Source organism: Coturnix japonica, chromosome 28 (genome assembly GCF_054131305.1).
Source record: "Coturnix japonica strain WE chromosome 28, WE-NBRP24, whole genome shotgun sequence".
Classification (NCBI taxonomy): domain Eukaryota; kingdom Metazoa; phylum Chordata; class Aves; order Galliformes; family Phasianidae; genus Coturnix; species Coturnix japonica.
In genome coordinates, this window is record NC_140690.1 from 5,489,175 (window position 1) to 5,512,787 (window position 23,613).

Genomic DNA, 23,613 nt, shown 5'->3' on the forward strand with positions numbered 1-23,613 from the left:
TACACCACGTTGCACAGGTAGGTGTTCAGGCGGGTCTTGAATATCTCCAGAGAAGGAGACCCAACCACCTCCCTGGGCAGCCTGTTCCAGTGCTCCGTCAGCCTCACCGTAAAGAGGTTCTTGCACACATTTGTGCGGAACTTCCTATGCAGAAGTTTCAGCCCATTACCCCTAGTCCTGTCCCCACGCACTACTGAAAAGAGACCAGCCGTGCCACTATGGCCCCCACACCTCAGGTATTTATAAACCTGGATCAAATCCCCTCTCAGCACCGCCAACGACAACCCTCTGCACTCTGCCAGTCAGACAGTTCACGACCCACTTCACTGTCCACTCATCTATCCCATACTTCCTCAGCTTTGTTATAAGGATGTCATGGGGGACAGTATCAAAAACCTTTCTGAAATCAAGGTAGACTACATCTGCCACTCTAGCCCCGTCCACCCAGCTAGTGACATCTTCATAAAAGGCCACCAGGTTGGTCAAGCACGACCTCCCCTTGGTGAACCCATGCTGAGTACTCCTGATAACCTCCTTATCACCCAGTTCTCTGGAGATGGCATCCAGCACAAGCTGTTCCATCACCTTCCCTGGGACAGAGGTGAGGCTGACTGGCCTATAATTACCTGGCTCTTCCTTCTTGCCCTTTTTGAAGACTGCAGTGACATTGGTCATCCTCCAGTCTTCAGGCACCTCCCCAGTTCTCCAAGACCTCTGAAAGATTACAGAGAGCAGCTCAGCAATGACCTCCACCAGTTCTCTCAGCACCCGTGGATGCACCCCATGCACCCATCCCATGTATTTATGGACATTAATGTTTCCTAGGCAATCACAGACCACCTCTTCCCTGACTAAAGAGAAATCTCCTATTGTCCAGACTCTCTCATTAGCCTCCAGGGTCTGGGATTTCTGAGGGAGAGCCTTTTCACTAAAGACAGAAGCAAAGAAGTCATTCAGTGTTTCTGCCTTCTCAGCATCCTCTGTTATCAGAACGCCTTCCTCCCCCCCTTGTTTTTTGTTTATTAGCAAACTATTAATATACTACAAAATAATAGCACTAATTACTAAGTAACATCACCATGCCAGCATCCCGACCACCTGCTTTAGAGATTTCTCCTTCATTTTGTGCAACACTTCAAAAACTGCAAAGGAAAAAAGCAAGTACAGAACCAGGACACCACTTCCCTCAGGATTTTACAGTCTCATTCATGTCTGACAGATGGAGGCCCTGACAACAAGAGCTGTGTCTGTCCATAACAAGGACTCACCTCTGCAGGTGCAGGGGCAGCTCTCAGAGAAGCCTTCTTCATTTCTGCTTTCTTCTCTTTTTGTCTTTTGACTGGGAGGTGGTGTTGATCTGCCTGAGGGAAGGGAGGCCCCTTCAGAGGGATCTAGATAAGCTGGATCAACCTCACTGGGCTGAGGTGAATGGGATGTGGTACACCCAGGCCAAGTGCCAGGTCCTGCACTTTGGCCACAATAACCCCATGCAGCGCTATAGGCTTGGGGCTGAGTGGCTGCAGGACTGTGCAGAGGAAATGGACCTGGGGCTGTTGGTCGATGCTCAGCTGAACATGAGCCAACAGTGTGCCCAGGTGGCCAAGAAGGCCCACGGCATCCTGGCCTGTCTAAGAAATAGTGTGGCCAGCAGGAGCAGAGAGGTAATCATCCCCTTGGACTCAACACTGGGGAGGCTGCGCCTCAAGTCTTATGTTCAGTTTGGGGTTCCTCGCTACAAGAAAGTCATTGAGGCACTGGAACTTGTACATGGAAGTCTGTCCCTCGAGCAGCTCCCATTCATCATCAGCTCCCATTCTGAACCCCACTGTGCAAAACAGCAAAACTTCTACTGCAAATGGCTGCAGTCACCAAAGCTCAGCCCACGATCCAGGTATCAGCCTTCTCCCTTCTGTTTTCCATCTTAGCCCATAGTTTTGCTTCCAGAAATGGAACTCCTCTTTAACAGCCAAAACACAAACTAATACATCACTTTCACTGCTCCTTCCCGCACCCCCATAGGAATGGTTACCTGACATCCCCTACAGCACAGCACCTGCTCACAACTATCATTCAAACTCTATTCTTTCATACTTCTTGAGAGAGGACGGTAAAAACTCCCTTCTGCATGGCGGTAAGGACAGTCTGTCCCCATCACATCACTCTGTGTGCTGAAAGCTGCCATTGGATCTCTTGCAGCCTGCTGGCTGCTGCTCACAAACACTGGGAACTGCACCACACTGATTCTAAAGAGAGAAAGGAAGAAACGCTGGTGGGAATGAGCACCCAAGGTTTGCAGAGATGCTCCAGATTGTGCCAGAGATGGAATATCACAGTGCTGGGACATGATTGATCACTAAGGAAAACACTTGGAAGCACATTCAATCTGCAGAAGCTGTAATTACTGGGCACAGTCAGCTTTCCTATGGCTCATCTGGAGGAGGCGGGTGGTCTCACACATCTGCTCAGGGGCTTCAGCTGAGACACTTGCACAATGCTGGGATCATTCTGATGGAAACTATGTCTTCAGATACCATGGTTAAATCCATCCAAAATGATCAAGCGGAGCCTTAGCTCTTGAGCAGCACTTCTTCCCCACCCTTCACTACTCCAAGCAGCTCCAACAAACTTCTCAGAAGAAATCCAGGCCAGCACAGACCTGGAAGACCAGAACCAAGTGCAGCTGGTGGGACGGCAGTGCCCACTCCTTGCTTCCACCCTGCTCCAGCAGGTTAAGGAGTCTGAGCCTCACTGGCCTTTGACAGCTCAAGACTTTCAGCACCTCATGCCTACATTTCTCACTAAGATACACCTCAGGCATTGAATTCTCTTCTCACTACCTCCTCCCAGTCCTCCCCTAGGAACAGAAACCATTCAGATTCTACAGCAAACTACAGCATCTGCACTGCAAGAGCACACTGAACCACCTGCAACAGTGAAACATGGTTTTGGAGAGTGGGTTTGAAAACACACCTTTAGACAGCTGTCTCCCTGTAGCCAAAAGGAAACCAAGCAGCAAAAGAAGAGTCCAGCCTGAAACATGCCCATCCTACTAGCCCAGGTTTTTCACAGTGAATGCAGAATCCATCCTGTTCTTGAGGTAACAAATGACAAGTGGGTCTCCCCTTGCTCCACCCCTTCTCCTTCAAAGCCAGAAAAAGAAAGAAAAAACAAGCAGAAGAAACCCAGACGTACCTTTCCACACACAGAGCAGAAAGTGGAACAGCAGTTGTCTCCTTCCTGAGACATGGTGGGGAGCATGCCAGAGGAAGCCCAAGTTCTTTGCTTCTCTCCACAGGGACTTCAAGCACTCTTGGCAAGAGCTGCTTTGGTTCTTTCTTCAACTGCTTCCATCACCAGAATCTCCTTTGGAAAAGGAACCCGAAAGAAAGAATCAGCAAATGAAAAAGAATGAGCAATAACCACTTTCCCAGCTTTCTTCTGACATGCAATTTAGACTCTCGACTGGGGCAAGGTCTTAAAATCAGCTGGTTACAAGAACTGTCCCCAAATATATCCAGCTTCTGTACAGCTGCCGTTATTTCTGACAGCGAGTGTAATCACAGAATCATAGAATGGCCCGGGTTGGAAGGGACCTCAAGGATCATGAAGATCAATCACCTCCCTGTCCCTGCTGGCCATCCCCTCTTCTGATGGAGCCCAGGGGACCATTTGCTCTCTGAGCTGCAAGAGCACGCTGATGGCTCACGTTCTGTTTTTCATCCACCAGGACCCCCAGGTCCTTCTCTGGGGGGTCTTCTCTTAAGGACTGCTCCTCCCAGGCTGTAGAAATGCCTGGGATTCCTCCAGCCCAAGTGCAAAACTTGCACTTTGCTGTGTTGAACCTCATTAGATTCACCTAGGCCAACCTCTCGGTTCAGCTCCCTCTAAATGGCATCCCTTCCTTCCACTGCATCAGCTGCACCACTCAGTAAACAGCAGAGGGTGCACTCCATTGCATCATTGGTGTCACTGATAACCATGTAAAAAAGCACTGGTCCCAAGAATTGGTCCTGAACACCTCCAGGGATCCCACCACCTCCCCGGGCAGCCTGTGCCAGTTAATTCTGTGGGTAGAACTGCCAGTATGAAATATTATGCTATCGTGAAAAAGAAAGAGAAGAAAAGCAATATTAAGACTAGCTGACAAGCCTTGGCAGGGTGTTTTGCTCTCCTTAAATTTATACCCATTATTCAATTCTCTTTGGAGATGTCTCCATGCCTCTCTGGAGTTTGTTCTTTGAGAAGAAGCAATTAAGTAAGCTCTCCAATGCCGAAGTGCATACACTACTCTAGGGCTTTCTCGTCTCTCCATGGATCAACAAGGGTGACAAGCCAGCAGAATATGATGAAGAGCCTCATGCATACTCAGTGTAAAAAAAAAAAAGGCAATTGTTGCTGGGAAGAAGGTGCATTTGCATTTGTGTCATCTGCAGAGGGTACTGCAGAAATGGAAAGTCTTCCACTGGAGCAAACAAAGGGTTCTCATTTATTGCAATCAAGGCCCAGCGTGTGGATCTCAGAGATCAGACCTACACCCTGCAGCAAAGCAGAGATCTTTTCTACATCTTTGCTCTTATTGGTAAATCTCACTGCAGCACCTGTCAGGAGCAAAGGCCTCGTTATTTCAATTGATATCAGGCTAATGTGGTCAATGTTTGCTGCAAGATCTCTGAAAAAGTATCACCTTCTGTTCCTGCACTCATCATTGTGTCAGTGCTGAGCAATTCAAGATATTTCATTTGGTCTTCTTGCCGGATTTACTAAGTAAAAAACAACCAAACATCTCCTGCTACTGATTAAGAATGCTCTAAACATGCTTCTGCAGAGGTTTCTACCCAGTGACAAACAGCTCCTCCCATAATGAATGTTTATTTGTTCTATTTGGTCATGCAAAGCTGATTGATAGAGATACTATTGGAATGATTGCTCCCCTACTTCTAAACTATTCCAGTGCAATCAGAAAGGCTGTCTGAACCTGGAGCTGAAAGTTCTGCTCTATGGTGATGCAGTGGTAAACCTGCTGACTGAATGCACTGGCCAATAGCTGTGAACTGCAGACATTCATCAGCTGGCATGAAGCAATCTGGTTCAGATACCAAGCAGCTGGGTAGACTGGCTTACCCTACACTCAGTGCTATCATGTTTAGGTCATTACCAGGACTCACGTCAGTCCATGGGATGCAATTTCAGGTATTTGGTAAAGTCAGTGAATGCCTGCAGCCCCAGTTCTAATCATCAGATCACAGCAACTATGCCTTGACTGGAAGAGGAAAGGAGAAGGATCAAAGCAAATACCTCTCACTCTCATCTTGGTGCTGACATCAACATTTTAGGCAACAAATTTCACTTCTGCTCCATCATCGTTCTTGGTGACGTTCTTTATCATTAGGCTGTGAGTAGTTTGGGTTCTCTTGATGATGCAGGTCTCGCTTTCCTGTAAGACTTTACCACTGAGGTACCAAGTGCCACAACATTTTGTAAGGTCAATAGTAAACATGGCATCCCCTCCAGGTACAGCTTCACCAGTTGTTAGGGGGGATTTCACAGCCAGGACTGGTTCTGAGGAAGAACAACATGGATGTCTTAATGCTCTTTAGATGCAAGTCTGGTATCTCATTTAGAGATGGAAGATTAAATCATAGGCACATTTCTACTTCTCCCTTTGCATGAGTGCTGGAAGAAGCACTTCTATGCTTCAGATCTGTTACAGAAAGTTCTGCTTCTTGCACATGTGAGATATCAAAAGATAAGGATATTCATGTCTCTGTCACAGAAACAGAACTTGTATCACTTTAGTGGTAGGTGGACGTTGATAGGAGATAGGAGAACTAGGAATAAAGGAAAGCCTTTGGTGTGTTAATGCACTACTATCCTTCAAGTCAAAGGAAACAACTTTAGGGAACCAACACAGCTGCTCAGCACACACTGACCCATTTCCATTGGGGTTTTTGTGCTTACCAAGGTGCACGCTCCCTGGGAATTCCAGAGACGGGCTCTGTCCATGCGCATTGACTGCAGACACTCGGAACTGATCATCAGCCTCTTCAGACAGATTGCTCACCGTGAACTCTGGGACGGGGACATGAGACTCGTGGCACCTCACCCAGGTGAAGCCAGTTAGTTTATTGCCTTCCACAATGTAGCCATCGATTGGAATGGGGCGTTGCATCTTCGGAGGGGACCATGCCAGCATCACTGAGGTTTCTGTTTTATTTTTCACCACGGGGTCAGCTGGGGGCTGGGTGGGAGGTTTTCTGGGAGCTGAACAGAAAGAAATACAGAAATATTAGCATAAGGTCATTTAAGCTGGAAAAGACCTTCAAGATCAGCAGACTCAACTTTCAGCATGACCTACTGAGTCCCACCATTAACTACCGTGGTACCTGAGGACATACATGACAAGCTTATTCCTGCAGGTATTTGCATAGGGAATATATTCACCCTCTGGTTGCTTCTGAACATTTTAGAGGTTAAAATCCCATCAGACCTTTTCACTGTTTGCAGCCACTGATACAGGCAGGAGGCTGGGAATTACCTGATGGGCTCTAGTTACAGACTACTGACACAGTAAAGGATTGATTTCATTTCATTTTGGCCATCAGAAAGTTTGGTGTCTGGTTTAAGTCACCCAATTATAATTTAAGACTCCAATTACAATCATATAGAGAACAGCGCATTTAGGAGAACTCATCTCATCTTAATAAACCTGAATGAAATCACAGAATCATAGGATCACGGGAGGGCTTGGGTTGGAAGAAACCATCAAGGTCATTAAGTTCTAAACACCCTGCCATGGGCTGGCTGCACACTAACAAGCTCAGGCTGCCCATCACCCATCCAACCTCGCCTTCAACACCAAGGACAGGCATCCACAGCTTCTCTGGGCAGCCTGAAATGGAAGCAATGAGCCACATGTTGAAGATACTCAAACATTCATGACTGTAGAGAGAGCCAAATACTCCATACATATTGCCTGCCTGGTCAATGGTATTAAAATGCCAACAACAGACTCATCCAGCTCATGGAAAATGGTGTGAACATGGCGTACAGGATTATTCCAGCAGCTAGTTAGATCTGAAAAGAGTAAAAATAGGAATTCTCAATGCGATACAGTTTTCCCTCATAACATAAATAGACGCATAACTGTTTTGGGGTGCACTGTTACCAGCCTGTCAGTTGCTGTTAGTCAGTGCTGGATGCCAAAGGTCCCACTAACATAGCATGAAGCCGAAAGCTAGACGCTGGAATCAGATCTCCTGACCTTACCATCAGAAATTGAGATGTCATATTTTGCTCAGAGGTGCCTGCTTGGAGGAGGGACAGTTTCCGAGCTTTTTCTACTCCAGGATCCAGCTCAAGATTCAGAATTTAAACAGCAGTCAGAAATTAAACTGAGCTTTGTCACCTCCATCAAATAGAAGGAGTGGTTGGGTTCTACAGCTTTCCAAATCACTTAGAAACTGGCACAACAATCAGATGCCTACCTTTTCTTTTTGAACTTGTTAATACATAGAGCTTAATAGCATCAGAATGCCCCAAGCACTTCAGATAACACGACAGCTGTAAACGCTTCTTTAAGGATTCCTTTGTTTAACCACTGAGTAACTGTAATTCAGTGGTGCTGGTGGGAGAAGGGAAGTCCTAATCTTCCCAGATGGTGAATAGAGTTGATGTTCACATGCAGACTGGTGCTGCAGCACAGCCAGAAACCACTCATTTGGGAAACACAGCACCAAGAAAATAACAGGAATAGCTTCATAAAATCAGGCAGCTTCACCCAAATTTCCGTCTGATCATCACAGTGGCCCTCCTTTGGACCCACCCCAACAGCTCCACATCCTTCCCAGGCCTGGACACAGTGCTGCAAATAGGGCCTCACAAGAGCTGAGCAGGAGGGGACAATCACCTCCCTCTCCTGCTGGCCACCCCTTTTTCAGTGCAGCCCAGAATACACATGGATCTATCTTTTTCATACAGATATTCCCATAGATGTACATATATATACCACACCTACACCCCCACAATCTGCTACAACTCCATTCTCCTGCTCCTGGGATAACGCAGAAGGGCTGAGACCTTCCAGCTGCTTCCACCCAGGGTCACACAGCAAAGCCGACCCTGCAGGAGTCTGCATCTTTCTTTGCATGGCATTGCTAAGAGGAAGATCCCCCCCCTACCCTTGGCTCTACACTCCAGGTGCTGTCTGCCATCTGTAAAGCCACCACAGCTCTCCTACTGGAGTTCCCATCTGCACAGTGACAGCTTGGTTTCTTCTTACTGTCCAAACAGCCACAGCCTCAGTGCTTCTCAAATCTCCCCTTTTCAGCTGATTTCCTCTTTCTAGTGGCTGGGCAATTCCTCCCTCTCACAGTCATCCCTCTGCCCCACTCTATACCCACAGACCCACAGAGGGCACACAGAGCCAGCCCTGTCCCAGCAGCTGCTGCTTCACATCTGACAGTCTCAGGAGCTGAGATCCAGGCCGAGACAGCACTGCCCAGACATGGTTTGTACGACGTTTGTGAGAGGAAATAGAGACTCCCTAGAGACCCCCACAGCCCCTGCACAGCTCTATAGAACAGTCTTATAGAACTACCTCTAGTAGAAGCAATCTCCACACAGAGATCCTTTCCCAGTGGCACTCAGCCCTTCAGTGGGGTCTAAGAGAGCTGCAGCCAGACTCAAACACAACTGCTCACACAGCTCAGCTGCCTTCACCTGTGCTCCTGACGCTGACACATTGCAGCCCCACATCCCCCTCTGCCCCCCCACAGCCCCACAACCCCCTGTCCTCCCCGCACTCCCCATCAGCCCATCCCACCTCAGTGCTGCCTCTGTCTCTTCTCTCCTCTCCCCGTCCCAGCGCCGGCCTCCCCCGGCCTCCCATTGGGCAGCGGCAGCTCCGCCGGCTCCGATTGGCTGAGCCGCAGTGCGCGGGAGTGGCCATTGTGGGGGGGGCAGAGGGGGATGTGGGGCTGCAATGTGTCAGCGTCAGGAGCACAGGTGAAGGCAGCTGAGCTGTGTGAGCAGTTGTGTTTGAGTCTGGCTGCAGCTCTCTTAGACCCCACTGAAGGGCTGAGTGCCACTGGGAAAGGATCTCTGTGTGGAGATTGCTTCTACTAGAGGCAGTTCTATCAGACTGTTCTATAGAGCTGTGCAGGGGCTGTAAAAGGAGCTGAGGGGGACTGTAGGGGGGATATGGGGCTGTGGTGGGCCATAGGAGGACTAGGGGCTCTAGGGGGCTGTGAGGGTGTGTAGGGGTTGTGGGGAGCTATTGGAGGATATGGGCAGGTATGGGGCTTTAAGGGGTGGTGTATGGAGAGATAGAGGGTTGTGGGGGCCTTAGGGTGATATGGGGCTACTGGGGGCTATCGGGGACTGTGGGGAGGAATATGAAGTTGTAGCAGATTGTGGGGGTGTAGGTGTGGTATATATATGTACATCTATGGGAATATACATATGAAAAAGATAGATCCATGTGTATTCTGGGCTGCACTGAAAAAGGGGTGGCCAGCAGGAGAGGGAGGTGATTGTCCCCTCCTGCTCAGCTCTTGTGAGGCCCTATTTGCAGCACTGTGTCCAGGCCTGGGAAGGATGTGGAGCTGTTGGGGTGGGTCCAAAGGAGGGCCACTGTGATGATCAGAGGGAAATTTGGGTGAAGCTGCCTGATTTTATGAAGCTATTCCTGTTATTTTCTTGGTGCTGTGTTTCCCAAATGAGTGGTTTCTGGCTGTGCTGCAGCACCAGTCTGCATGTGAACATCAACTCTATTCACCATCGGGGAAGATCACGACTTCCCTTCTCCCACCAGCACCACTGAATTACAGTTACTCTAAGGAATCCTTAAAGAAGGGTTTATAGCTGTCATGTTATCTGAAGTGCTTGGGGCATTCTGATGCTATTAAGCTCTATGTATTAACAAGTTCAAAAAGAAAAGGTAGGCATCTGATTGTTGTGCCAGTTTCTAAGTTATTTGGAAAGCTGTAGAACCCAACCACTCCTTCTATTTGATGGAGGTGACAAAGCTCAGTTTAATTTCTGACTGCTGTTTAAATTCTGGAGCTCAAGCTGGTTCCTGGAGCAGAAAAAGCTCGGTAGCTGTCCCTCCTAAAAGCAGGCACCTCTGAGCAAAATATGACATCTCAATTTCTGATGGTAAGGTCAGGAGATCTGATTCCAGCGTCTAGCTTTCGGCTTCATGCTGTGTTAGTGGGACCTTTGGCATCTAGCACTGACTAACAGCAACTGACAGGCTGGTAACAGTGCACATCAAAGCAGTTATGTGTCAGGATGGGTCAGGAAAATTGTATGGCATTGAGATTTCCTGTCTTTGCTCTTTTCAGATCTAACTAGCTGCTGGAAGAATCCTGTACGCCATGTTCACACCATTTTCAATGAGCTGGATGAGTCTGTTGTTGGCATTTTAATGCAATTGACCAGGCAGGCAATATGTATGGAGTATTTGGCTCTCTCTACAGTAATGAATATTTCAGTGTCTTCAACGTGTGGCTCATTGCTTCCATTTCAGGCTGCCCAGAGAAGCTGTGGGTGCCTGTCCTTGGTGTTGAAGGCGAGGTTGGATGGGTGATGGGCAGCCTGAGCGGGTTAGTGGGCAGCCAGCCCATGGCAGGGTGTTTAGAACTTAATGATCTTGAAGGTTTCTTCCAACCCAAGCCCTCCCGTGATCCTATGATTCTGTGATTTCATTCAGGTTTATTGAGATGAGATAAGTTCTCCTAAATGCGCTGTTCTCCATATGATTATAATTGGAGTCTTAAATTATAATTGGGTGACTTAAAGCAGACACCATACCTTCTGATGGCCAAAATGAAATGAAATCAATCCTTTACTGTGTCAGTAGTCTGAAACTAGAGCCCATCAGGTAATTCCCAGCCTCCTGCCTGTATCAGTGGCTGCACACAGTGAAAACGTCTGATGGGAATTTAACCTCTAAAATGTTCAGAAGCAACCAGAGGGTGAATATATTCCCTATGCAAATACCTGCAGGAATAAGCTTGTCATGTATGTCCTCAGGTACCACGGTAGTTAATGGTGGGACTCAGTAGGTCATGCTGAAAGTTGAGTCTGCTGATCTTCAAGGTCTTTTCCAGCCTACATGACCTTATGCTAATATTTCTGTATTTATTTCTGTTCAGCTCCCCGAAAACCTCCCACCCAGCCCCCAGCTGACCCCGTGGTGAAAAATAAAACAGAAACCTCAGTGACGCTGGCATGGTCCCCTCCGAAGATGCAACCCCCATTCCAATCGATGGCTACATTGTGGAACCCAATAAACTAACTGGCTTCACCTGGGTGAGGTGCCACGAGTCTCATGTCCCCGTCCCAGAGTTCATGGTGAGCAATCTTTCTGAAGAGGCTGATGATCAGTTCCGAGTGTCTGCAGTCAATGCGCATGGACAGAGCCCGTCTCTGGAATTCCCAGGGAGCGTGCACCTTGGTAAGCACAAAAGCCCCAATGGAAATAGGTCAGTGTGTGCTGAGCATTTGTGTTGGTTCCCTAAAGTTGTTTTCTTTGACTTGAAGGATAGTAGTGCATTAACACACCAAAGGCTTTCCTTTATTCCTAGTTCTCCTATCTCCTATCAACCTCCAGCTACCACTAAAGTGATACAAGTTCTGTTTCTGTGACAGAGACATGAATATCCTTATCTTTTGATATCTCACATGTGCAAGAAGCAGAACTTTCTGTAACAGATCTGAAGCATAGAAGTGCTTCTTCCAGCACTCATGCAAAGGGAGAAGTAGAAATGTGCCTATGATTAAATCTTCCATCCATAAATGAGATACCAGACTTGCATCTAAAGAGCATGAAGACATCCATGTTGTTCTTCCTCAGAACCAGTCCTGGCTGTGAAATCCCCCCTAACAACTGGTGAAGCTGTACCTGGAGGGGATGCCATGTTTACTATTGACCTTACAACAACGTGTTGCGGCACTTGGTACATCAATGGTAAAGTCTTACAGGAAAGCGAGAACTGCATCATCAAGAGAACCCAAACTACTCACAGCCTAATGATAAAGAACGTCACCAAGAACGATGATGGAGCAGAAGTGAAATTTGTTGCCAAAAATGTTGATGTCAGCACCAAGATGAGAGTGAGAGGTATTTGCTTTGATCCTTCTCCTTTCCTCTTCCAGTCAAGGCATAGTTGCTGTGATCTGCTGATTAGAACTGGGGCTGCAGGCATTCACTGACTGTACCAAATACCTGAAATTGCATCCCATGGACTGATGTGAGTCCTGGTTTTGCCCTAAACATGATAGCACTGAGTGTAGGGTAAGCCAGTCTACCCAGCTGCTTGGTATCTGAACCAGATTGCTTCATGCCAGCTGATGAATGTCTGCAGTTCACAGCTATTGGCCAGTGCATTCAGTCAGCAGGTTTACCACTGCATCACCATAGAGCAGTACTTTCAGCTCCAGGTTCAGACAGCCTTTTTGATTGCACTGGAATAGTTTAGAAGTAGGGAAGCAATCATTCCAATAATATCTCTATCAATCAGCTTTGCATGACCAAATATAACAAATAAACATTCGTGATGGGAGGAGCTGTTTGTCACTGGGTGGAAACCTCTGCAGAAGCATGTTTAGAGCATTCTTAATCAGTAGCAGGAGATGTTTGGTTGATTTTTACTTAGTAAATCTGGCAAGAAGACCAAATTAAATATCTTGAATTGCTCAGCACTGACATGTAGAAGAGACCTGTGACGAGTCACAGGGATGTTTACTTAGCTGTCATTCCATGGTGGGCTTTTTTTTACACAGATGTAGGGAGAAACTGAACTTTCCCACGCAGGTCTCTGTTTTGCTGCAGGGTTTAGATCTGATCTCTGAGATCCACACGCTGGGCCTTGATTGCAATAAATGAGAGCCCTTTGTTTGCTCCAGTGGAAGACTTTCCATTTCTGCAGTACCCTCTGCAGAAGACACAAATGCAAATGCACCTTCTTCCCAGCAACAATTGCCTTTTTCTTTTTTACACTGAGTATGCATGAGGCTCTTCATCATATTCTTCTGGCTTGTCACCCTTGTTGATCCATGGAGAAACAACAAAGCCCTAGAGTAGTGTATGCACTTTGGCATTGGAGAGCTTACTTAATTGCTTCTTCTCAATGAACAAACTCCAGAGAGGCATGGAGACAGCTCCAAACAGAATTGAATAACGGGACTAAACTTATGGAGAGCAGAACTTCCTGCCAAGGCTTGTCAGCTAGTCTTAATTTTGCTTTTCTTCTCCCTCTTTGTCACGTTAGCATAATATTTCATACTGGCAGGTCTGCCCTCAGAATTAACTGGCACAGGCTACCCAGGAAGGTGGTGGGATCCCTGGAGGTGTTCAGGAACTGTGGAGATGTGGCCCTGATGGATGTTATCAGGGGGCATGGTGGGGTGGGTTGGGGTTGGAATCAAAGGAGGACCCCCATGTATTTCAGCAGGAAGCACTACTGGTAATAAGACTTTTGGAGCAAATCCTGGTAGGGCCACGCTCAGCTGGTTCAGTCCGGAGGCTGTTCCTCCTTCCTGCAGTATCTGCAGTGAAAACCAGCAGCTGCTTTTGTGTGGCTGGGCTCACATCCAGCAGTGATGAGGTGACTACAATTATTCCACTGTGTGTTAATAGAGGCCAGTTTCATCATCTAACTTTTGCGCTCCAATTAACTTCCATAAAGGAATTCTGTTTTTCTTTTCAGTCCTAAGTGTTGTCTCCATCTTTTAGGCTCGATTTGTTTTCCAGGGGGTTACAATGCAGTAATAGAACACCCTCCATTTATTTCCTTCTAGTTTGCTTGTTCCAATTCTTTCCTCAGTTTTCCGAGTTTAGACATTTTCTTTAAGCCCTGGGCTTCTTCCTTTGGCTCTGTCCCCTGTACAGTGTATGTCTTTCAACTTGTGGAGATAAGGTAATCTGGTACGTGGTTTATAAAAGCTGCCAATTTGCCAGCTTCTGAATTAGAATCTAGCAATTAGAACTAGGATTAAACGTGTATGTTTGGCCTTATGATAAATGAATGCCTCATGGTCAGCAATGTCCCTGCAGTTCTTTACCATCGTACATATTTTGTGTGCCCATATTTTGTTTCAGCACTGGCAAACTTCATAAACAAAGAGACAACTGGAGTCACGACTTGAGCCCTGACATCTGGGCTTCATTCTTCTAGTTCATGAATTGCCTCAGCACTTACATCATCTTTAAACCTATGACTGAAACGGTCCTAAGTTCTTAGCATGGGAATCCAGTCTCCTCTTTTGACAAATTAAACTCCACATTTGGAGAGTTGAGTGTCTCCTGCTGTACCCGAAGGACGTTGTGATCTCTGAGGTGTCTCCCTGAGGTGCTGTAAGCACAGCCATTAGCTCATAGTGCAAGTAAAGCACTGTCAGGTCAAGCCTGGAGGAGTAATGCTTGTCACTGACATGTTCCTGTTCAGGGTGGAGCTGGAGGATAAAATAACACAAGAAATTGTCATTGAAAGTCAATATCTGTGAAATTCAACTGGCTGCATTCACAGAACCTGGCGTTAAGATCTGGTTTCTGGTTTCTATCTTGAACCTCTTTTCCATAACCCAGTCCTCATTTATGAACTGAAGCTCTACTGAAAGCCTTTTGCTGTGTATGCTCATGCTGCAGTACAGCGCTTGTGACCTTTAACAGCACATTCACATTCCTCTGATCACAGGCTCCTTAAGGTTGATTAATACCCTCTAGTCCAACTGCTCACCCATCACCACCATTATGCTCACCATCAGACGGCTAAAAACTCAGCAGAGATGATAGATCAAGCACAACACTGGATTTGGGATGGCTAGAGATTCCTAAGATATTGAAGGGTTGCTTGCAGGTGGTGTTGGCTCAGGTATTCACCCTGCATCCCACCTCCCGTTCTGTTTGGTTGAGAATCATGCATTCTGCAATTTCACTTTGTAATTCAAAGCCCCTTTCTTTATCTGTTGAAAAACTGATCTAAAACAAGCCAAGAAGACTCCGTTGGAACTGGTGGATGCAGAACAAAGGCATCCCCAAAGGACAAGTTGCACTGTTTGATGAACATTATTGGATGAGAGTTAAGCTAAGATTTAAAAAGTTCTGGGGCTGTCTCTGAGCATCAAATACAGAGGAAGCCTGCATGATTCCCTGAGAATGGATACCTCCTACTTTGGTGTAGGGTGAAGGGAACACTAGCAGTAACTCCTATCACAAAATGTCACGTGGCTCAGACAAAAATGCCATCAAGAGGGGGCTTAATTAGGAGCAACAAATGGTCACAAGATGGTCTTAGGGCAGGGAAGTAATCTACGTATGTGACATTGATTGATGCTATTAGTTCTTAACAGCTTGACTCTAGAGGGGCTGTTCTTCTTTGGTCACCTAGTTTTAAAAGAATAGATGGCTCCTGTCTATTACAGTTTTTAATGCATTATTTGTTCACTGATGCCATAAATGTGCCTGGCATAGCAATTGGCCTTGGTATATCCAGTGACTGAAAGCAACAGTTGTTGCTGTAAGAAATGCAGTACTAAGCTTGGTCTGCCTGTAGCTGACAGCCATCAGCTTGCTCCTCAGGCAGGTTCTGTCTGGATGGAATGAAGGGCATGAAATACTGATGTGCTCATCAAACGCTGCTTGTTAGCTTAGAGACAAGGTGTTGAATAGGTTTGTTCATGCATTGAAAACACGTTACTTAGCTGCCTTCATTTTAGCTTCAGAAGAACACGTGCAGAATACAGAATTGATTAAAAGAAATAAGAACTGTCTGCATAGAACTTACTCTTTCCTTACACAGGAGAATCAAGCACACGTTTGTATGTGAGTACCTCTAGAGGTGAAACTCGATCACCCAAATGTAATGAGCAGAGACATTACAATCAGTTCTAACTGTATCTTCATGCTGTGCTGAATAAGCCTGAGTCAGGATGTAAACCACTTTCTCTTTTTTTCTTCAGATGAAGCCATTAATGTTGTCAACAAGCCCAAAATGGCTCCAGAAATATCAGTCAGTCCTTCTGAAGACCTGGAGCTAGTGTGTGAGGTGTCAGCTGCAAGCGGAGCTGTCGTATGGAAGAAAGATCAAACAGAGGTGAAGCAGGACCAGAAGACAACCATCATCTCCCAGGGGACGCACCGCAAGCTCATGGTCAAAAATGTGACCCTGAAAGACCAAGGGAGCTACAGCTGTGAAACAAAAGATGACAAAGCAACATTCCAAGTGAAAGTCAGAGGTGAGAAAATGCTTGGAATCCCAGAGATAAAGGAACGCTTCATTTGGTGTGTCTTGCATTTGGAGGATCAACTGACAGCCTCTCTGGTGCAAAACATTTTGGCTCTAGGACTTTCTTTGTCATCTAGTCTCATAGCAACAGTTTTCTACATGTGCTTTTCCATCCAGGAATGAATTACTGCAACAAACCATAGGCAAGGAGGGTAACTTGTGCAGCTCTTGTAGTCAGCTGGTGTCTACAGGGTTACAGTGCAAGAGCACACCAGGCATGCAAGGAGTGAGAAAAGGGGAGGTGTTTGAAGAGATCTGGTTACAAAATTTGAATGACACAATGAGGTGGAAAATGCCACTAATCAGACTCATAAATGGCCTGGGTTGCAAAGGCCCACAGTGCTCATCCAGTTCCAACCCCCTTCTTTCTATGTGCAGGGTTGCCAACCAGCAGCCCAGGCTACCCAGAACCACATCCAGCCTGGCCTTGAATGCCTGCAGGGATGGAGCATCCACAGTCTCCTTGGGCAACCTGTTCTAGAGGGCCGTTCCCTTCTGATTTACTGGAAATGTAGAGAGACATCAGAAGAAAAAAAGATAAGATAGGAGGTTCAGCAGTGCATGCAGGTGTTCTAAATCTCATGTCCAAATCTGCTATCAGACTGCAAAATGTTTAGCTTTGTGATATGATGTGATATGATATGATATGACATGAAATGATATGTCTATCATTTCCCAAGGCAAAATAGAGGGGAAAGTATTTTCCTGTCTTAGTGAGGCATCACGATGCTCCCTGTGAAGTGCAAGTATAATGAAAACGGGCAACTGGAGTAAGCTCTGCAGCAGACTACAGCAAAACTGTGTGACTCTTGTGATGTCCCTGCAGAGAAAGAAGACGTGTTTACAGAGAAGGACAAGATACAAAAGGAGATGAAGGCTGCACCAACAGAAAATGCCACGCTGAGCTGCGAGGTGGCCCAGGAGAAGATGGAGGTGAAGTGGTACAAGGAGGGGAAACTGATCACCTGGAGCAAGAAGTTCAAGGTGGAGTCAGAGGGCAAACAGCGTCGGCTGGTGGTGAGCCAGGTGGAGAAGAAAGATGCAGGGGAGTACAGCTGCGAGGCTGCTGGCCAGAAACTCACCTTCAAGATTCATGTCACAGGTGAGACAGGTGTTGTCTGAAATACAGCAGAGAACAGTAAAGTAAAATCTAGTTTCTATTATACAGTGATCCAGTTGCAGTAGTCTGTGCTGAGGTTTTTTCCCTAGACTTGATTGCCTGGGTTTGTAGAAAGTATTTGGTTTTAGTATGGCACAAAGACCTGTTTCAGTCTGTCTGTAGAATAATAATTACTGATATATGTACAATGGAAGCAATATTCAAGATATTATTCAAATCTCTCCTGTGCTTGAGATCCCGAACTGTAATTCTTGTTCACCGAAACATTTGACTAAGATAAGTATGTGCAGTGAGGCTGGAGTGCATGTTCTACGTGCAGCCTTTTGTGGCAGGAGAAGCAGGAACTTCTCCTAGTAGTACACTGCCTTTTTACTATGCCTTTATGTTGGAGGCTGCATCTGGATAGGTGAGTCTGCTACTCCCAGTAAGAGACCTGGTAGAGCTGACTATTCCCAGAGCTCAAAGTAAAATAGATATCTGGAAATCACACACAAAGAACAAAGGACTGCATTGGTGAGCATATTTCCTTTGTGCCTTTGACAGTCACAGTTGTGGCAATGGTAGATGCCATGAGGAGTCTGTTCAGGAAGCCAGGAGTACTGTTCTGGGTCATGAAAAGGCAGCCAGTGGTTTGACTATCACACGTTTATGTGTTTTGATGTTTCACAGTGGGTCTGAAGTAAAAGGAACTCAGGTTTTGGTTGCCTGCAGGACAGATGTTCTTTTGGGTTCAATATGTTTGCATAGTGACTTGCAACCATGGGACTGGTGTTCAAGGACCCTCTTGGTTCCTTCAGTTCCTAGGTTCTTTCTTGCCTAGATTTGACACTTAGTTTCAACAGAAGAGCTGATATTCTCTAGTGAAGGCTATTAGTTTGGGCACAAGTGGTAACCTAAACCTGTTCCAAGCTGTACATACAAACCTGCAAGATGGTCTCATTTCAGTCCCTCAGTCAATACTTTTTCTTTTCTTCCCTCAGAGCCAAAACCTGTGTTTATAAACCAGGAGAAGGTGCAGAAAGAGCTGAGTGCTGCCCTGGCAGCAAGTGCCTCCCTCAGCTGTGAAGTAGCACAGGATCCAATCTAAGTAAAATGATCCAAGGATGGAAGACTGCTTGCCTCCTCCAGAAAGTTCAGAATGGAATCTGTGGGCAAAACACGGCGTCTGGTTGTGGAGCAGCTGGAGAAGAAAGATGCTGGAGAATACATCTGCGAGGCTGCTGGCCAGAAGATGACCTTCAAGTTGGAAACAACTGGTGAGCATTTGCTTTGGGAACACTAAGCAGCTTTGGTGGGATGTGGATGTGGGGGAATGGGTGGTTTCATTGACATGAGAGAACAGGCAGTGATGCTGTGAAACCAGATGGATGATGCTCAGCCTGGCCATGTGCCTCAGAGCTGTTTGCTCAAGGAAGCCAAGTGTAGTTGTGGGTTTGCTCTCAAGAGCACAGTTTGGTAGGGATGAGTTGGCGGTTGGACTAGATGACCTTAGTGGTCTTTTCCAGCCTTAGTGACTCTGTGGTTCTCTGCTTCAGGAAAGACCTACTCGCTGACTTACACACGTGTCCAAGTCAAGGATGCCGCAGAAATAAAATCTGTAGCAGAAAAGGCAGAATCTCGTGCCCATCTTACAGTGAAAGGTAATTATGCTTCTGATGATGATTTTGCTTAAATTATCTTATGTTATAAACCAGCTAACATCCTTTGCTTTAATGTCAAGGAAGTTAAACACCACCATGACCTTTCACAGAAATAAAAGCTCCAACCTACCTGCCTTTCTGCCCACAAAATATCCAGCTTGTCTTTTGGGATTTACTTTGCTAAGTAAAACAGGCGATTTTCTTAGGAAGTTGATTTTCTACCTTTAGACTTCAGATTTGTGTTTGAACGTTGAGGGATAAAAACATAGCTTGAATTTTTCTTCATCTTCTCTGTATGTTTGAAATGAGCACAGGTTGTGTTTTTTTTTTAATATATACAATGTTAGGGTATATATATGATGTTAAGTGTGGTAAAGAAAAGGGAGACATTTGAGTTAGCACAGTACTCAAGAGTTCAGTCCCCAGCTTTGCCACTGTTACAATTATAAGGGCAAGAACATCCTGGAAAATGAATTTCTCCTAAGTAGAGTCATTACATTTGAGCTACAGAGACCTTTACTAGGAGAAAACTCGTTGTTCAGAGCTACGTTGCTGTATTTAACCAAAGTAATTATCAATGTCTGTGTTTCACTGATCCTCTATTCCATTTCGTAATGCGAGGAGTTTGATATCGAGATGGGAAGGTCATGATTTGATTTGGATGTTGGACTGGGAATCAGAAGATCTGGGCTCTCTTCAGGTTGTCAGTCTTATTGTCTGACTTCTTAACAACTTTCCTTTCTTTCTACTACTTTTTTAATGATGTTTTAAGGCATTTTGAGCTGATAGGTGTAGTGTTCATGTGCAGTAATGCTGACATGAGTAAGTAGGGTGATAATGTATGGGTTTTTTATATTCCTTCTAAATCTCTGCTTTCTCTTGTTCCATCCTTCTTAAAGAGCATTCCATTAATCTAGTAAAGGAGCTGTGTGATGAGGATGTGACTGAGCCTGAAGAAGCCAAATTTGAATGCGAGATATCCATTCCTTCTATGAAACCTCCCAAGTGGTATCTGCGTGAAGAAATCTTACAGGCTGGCAGAAACTTGATTATGCAGCAAGAAGGCACCATCCACCGGCTGACCATACCGAAAACCACCACTGATATGACAGGCACCATTCAGTTCTCAATTGGCAAATCCAAATCCACAGCCAATCTGCTCATCAGAGGTAACGTATCCTGGCTTGATTTACATCATGAAGATGAAGAATTAATTAACGTACAGTCTTCCTTCACTGGAGTCTTTGAAATATTGTGTGTTTTCTGGAGGGTCTGCTCCATTTCCTTTTAAAAGTCGTTGGACACTAAATAAGACAGCTGCATCTCAGTAAAAGATCTGTTTGAATAGTTGTGATGTGCTTACTATTCAGACCTACAGAGCTGAGGTTTTGTCCTTGGCTATACCAAAGAAGTCATATCAGGTGGAATTAATTGTATTTCTGAACTAGACAAGTTTAAGTTTGGTAGCACCTAAATTTGATGCAGTTTGTCATTGATTTCATCTGAAGGAAACTTCCAGGCTTCTTATCTGCTGTTGTCCCCAGCGTAAGAGTCTCCATTCACATCCTAAAGTACTTGTTATATTTTCAACTCACTCTTATTTGAAAAAAAGCCTCAACTGGGAGCAATTTAATAAGCACAGAACAAGAGCTGGACCTTGCATTTAGTAGATAATATACAGTATTACTTTATAGAAATGTAGTCAATGGCATTCCCTATAGGCAATCGTTTGTTTTATCTTTAGAGTGGTTCAAAGAACAATTGTGAACATGGAATTAATTGGAATGGAATACACGCAAGAGACTTTCCTCTTCTTCCAATTGTCCTCATCCTTTCTTCTCTTCCACCCCTGTTTTGCAGATTACCATTTACAAATCACCAGGAAGTTGGAGGACAAGACAGCTTTGGAACGTCATTCTGTCATCCTGTCCTGTGACTTCAGGCCTTCTCCAAAGGTTGTGAAATGGTTCAAGGGCCACACACCCATCGAGCCCTCTGAGAAGTACAAGATCAAGAGGGATAAGCATTCAGCAGAGCTCAAGATTCTGAAGCTGAAGCCCGATGATGCTGGTGTGTACAAGTGCAAGGCAGAAATTGCAGAGACTGAGGCCACGCTGACAGCTGAAGGTATGAGCATGGAGGGTGGCCTCTTCCATGTCCTATTTCACCTCAGATTTCTCTTCTTAAGGTTCTTATTTTTGTAACAGTTCACCTTGTTTACCCACAGCTCGCAATGTAGAAGTGACGAAGCACCTGCATGATGTGGAAACTGAAGAAGAGAGCTCTGCTGTCTTCTCCTGCGAGCTGTCCCATGATGATGAGGACGTGGAATGGTTCCTGAATGGCAACCTCCTTTACACCAACAATTACAATGACATCAAGAACGTTGGCAGTTGCTGCACACTGACAATGAGTCAGGTTAAGCCTGAAGATGCTGGCACAGTGACAGTGAAGTCAGACAAGGTGTCAGAAAGCGCGCGCCTGAAGGTGATAGGTGGGTCTGGTCACAACCCTCCTGGATGTAAGAGATGCTAAGGAGCTCCAGTTCATTCTATTGTGAAGCAATCCTGCTTCTAAAGCTCACCTCTCTGGGGTGACAAGTTATCAGGGGCTTTCTTCCAGTGGAAGGTTCCATTGCAGCAGATATCAACGAAGGAGGATGGTTTTGGTGTCCTGCCAAAGCATTCCATTGCTTTTTATCATCATTTTACTTAACACAAGAAGAGTTACAGGAGCAATTTTTTTACTGCTTCAGTGCCATGCAGTGTCAATGCTGTTGTCTCCAAGGATTTATGACTGCAGGGAGAGATCAGCTTATCCTCTTAATCCTGTGGCCTGCTGTATGAGCTCTGCTCCATGTGAGGGCAATGCCAGCTCTCCAGCTTTAAAAGAGCTGCATCCCAATAACTTCATATGATATCAGTCCCACCCACAGCAATGCAGGCTGTCCCTCCTGTTCCCTGTATTCTCCTACTGATTAGTTCAGAATTCCTTAAAGCGCATTCTGTCAAGAGACATGAAACCGCTTTAGGTTCTATATTGGTGTTGTCAGTACTGGTAAAGATTTATTGATCTCTCCTTAAAAAGCTGAAAGCAACTGGAAATGTCTCAACTTCTGTATCACGTTGTTCTGTTTTGCCTGTTTAATTGCAGAGAAGCCTGCTGTCTTCATGAAGTCCTTGGATGATGTTTTTGGTGAGGAGCGGGGTGTGATTAAATTGGAATGTGAAGTCTCTAAAGAGAAGGTCAAACCAGTGAGGAAAATGGACGGTGATGTGCTCACTTCTGGCAACAAGTATGAGCTGGTACAGTCTGGGAAGACCCTATGTCTCCTTCTCCATGACCTCGAGAAGCCAGATGCAGGTTTCTATACCTGTGATATTGGCACTGATGTTGCCAAGTCAAATGTCGGCGTTCAGGGTAAGTACTGTGGAAAGTGAAGGAGTGCTAAAAGCACATTCAGTGTGGTCACTATGTCTTACACCTATTCCCCCACGAGCCTTAATAGTTTCTACAATAGAACAGTATTTCTGCAATTTAGCGCAGTGATGTCTGGAAAATTCCCATTGCTTTTGAAGTAAATGTATCTCCTTTTGCCATGAAAATCACAAAAAACGTCAAGAATGTCCTGGAAATGTTTCCTTTCTAAACATCCCTAAAATGGAGAAATGGTTTGAACACCAGTAGGGGTAGGATGGTAACAAATTAGCTAATAGAAACATTTAATGTCTTGTCGTAGGCAAAACCCTTTTTCTCACGCAGCATCCTAGAGTTGTCCTCTCTGTTAGGTTTTTCCCTCTGTAGCTCATTGAATCTTCATTGTGCTCCATGGACTGAGCTGCTCTCCTTGTAGTTCTTCCAGAGCAAAGCCAAGAGATTCACGTCTCTTTTTTTTTATAGCTTTCTGGTAATTCTGAGAGGAGAATGTCTTAGAGAATACATCAGTGAGGAACGCAGCCATGATCTGCAAATCCTGAGTTCAAACACCAGTACTGCTACTCACATTGGTCACGAATGCCTTTTCTCCATCTAAACCTCATACTAACCTATCTCTTATCTTCCAGAGCTGAATATTGGCATTAGCAAACGGCTGAAAAACACTGAAATCCAGGAGGTAGAAGATTGCACTTTTGAATGCATTCTGTCCCATGAAAGCATTGATGAGTTCAAGTGGACACTGAATGGAAGCAGAGTGGAAAGTGGTGGGCGATTTAAAGCTTCTAACGTGGGTTGGTAAGAGACTCTCCTTATCAAAAGTGTGACTCCTACTGACTCTGGGGAAGTCGTTTTTATTGCCCGTGGTCTAACCTCCAAAGCCTCTCTGTCTGTGAAAGGTAATGAGATGGGAGAGAATCTGGGGTCTGATTCCTTCAACTGTCTTCTGATAAGATTGTCATGAGAGCTAACTCATAATATGGTTAAAGTGAATAGCAACCTTCTACTTGAACCTTGAAGCACTGAGAATTTCTCTTAAAAATAAGTAAAAGGAGGAAACATTTTACACAAATGTGAGAACTACCCAAAGCACTGGGGTAGTGTTGGCAATGAGCATCTCACTACAGCT

At 45.5% G+C, this 23,613-nt stretch overlaps 1 protein-coding gene and 1 pseudogene across 1 annotated transcript; both read left to right on the forward strand.

Moving 5' to 3' along the window:
* LOC146756166 (obscurin-like) overlaps window positions 1-23,613 on the forward strand; it is a 265,736-nt pseudogene that overhangs the window by 34,916 nt on the left and 207,207 nt on the right.
* Window positions 20,041-22,489, forward strand: LOC146756171 (immunoglobulin superfamily member 22-like). Its single transcript, XM_085524767.1, has 3 exons — window positions 20,041-20,065; window positions 21,277-21,543; window positions 22,203-22,489. Exons 1-3 carry the CDS (start codon window positions 20,041-20,043, stop codon window positions 22,487-22,489), a joined length of 579 nt encoding a protein of 192 aa, XP_085380893.1.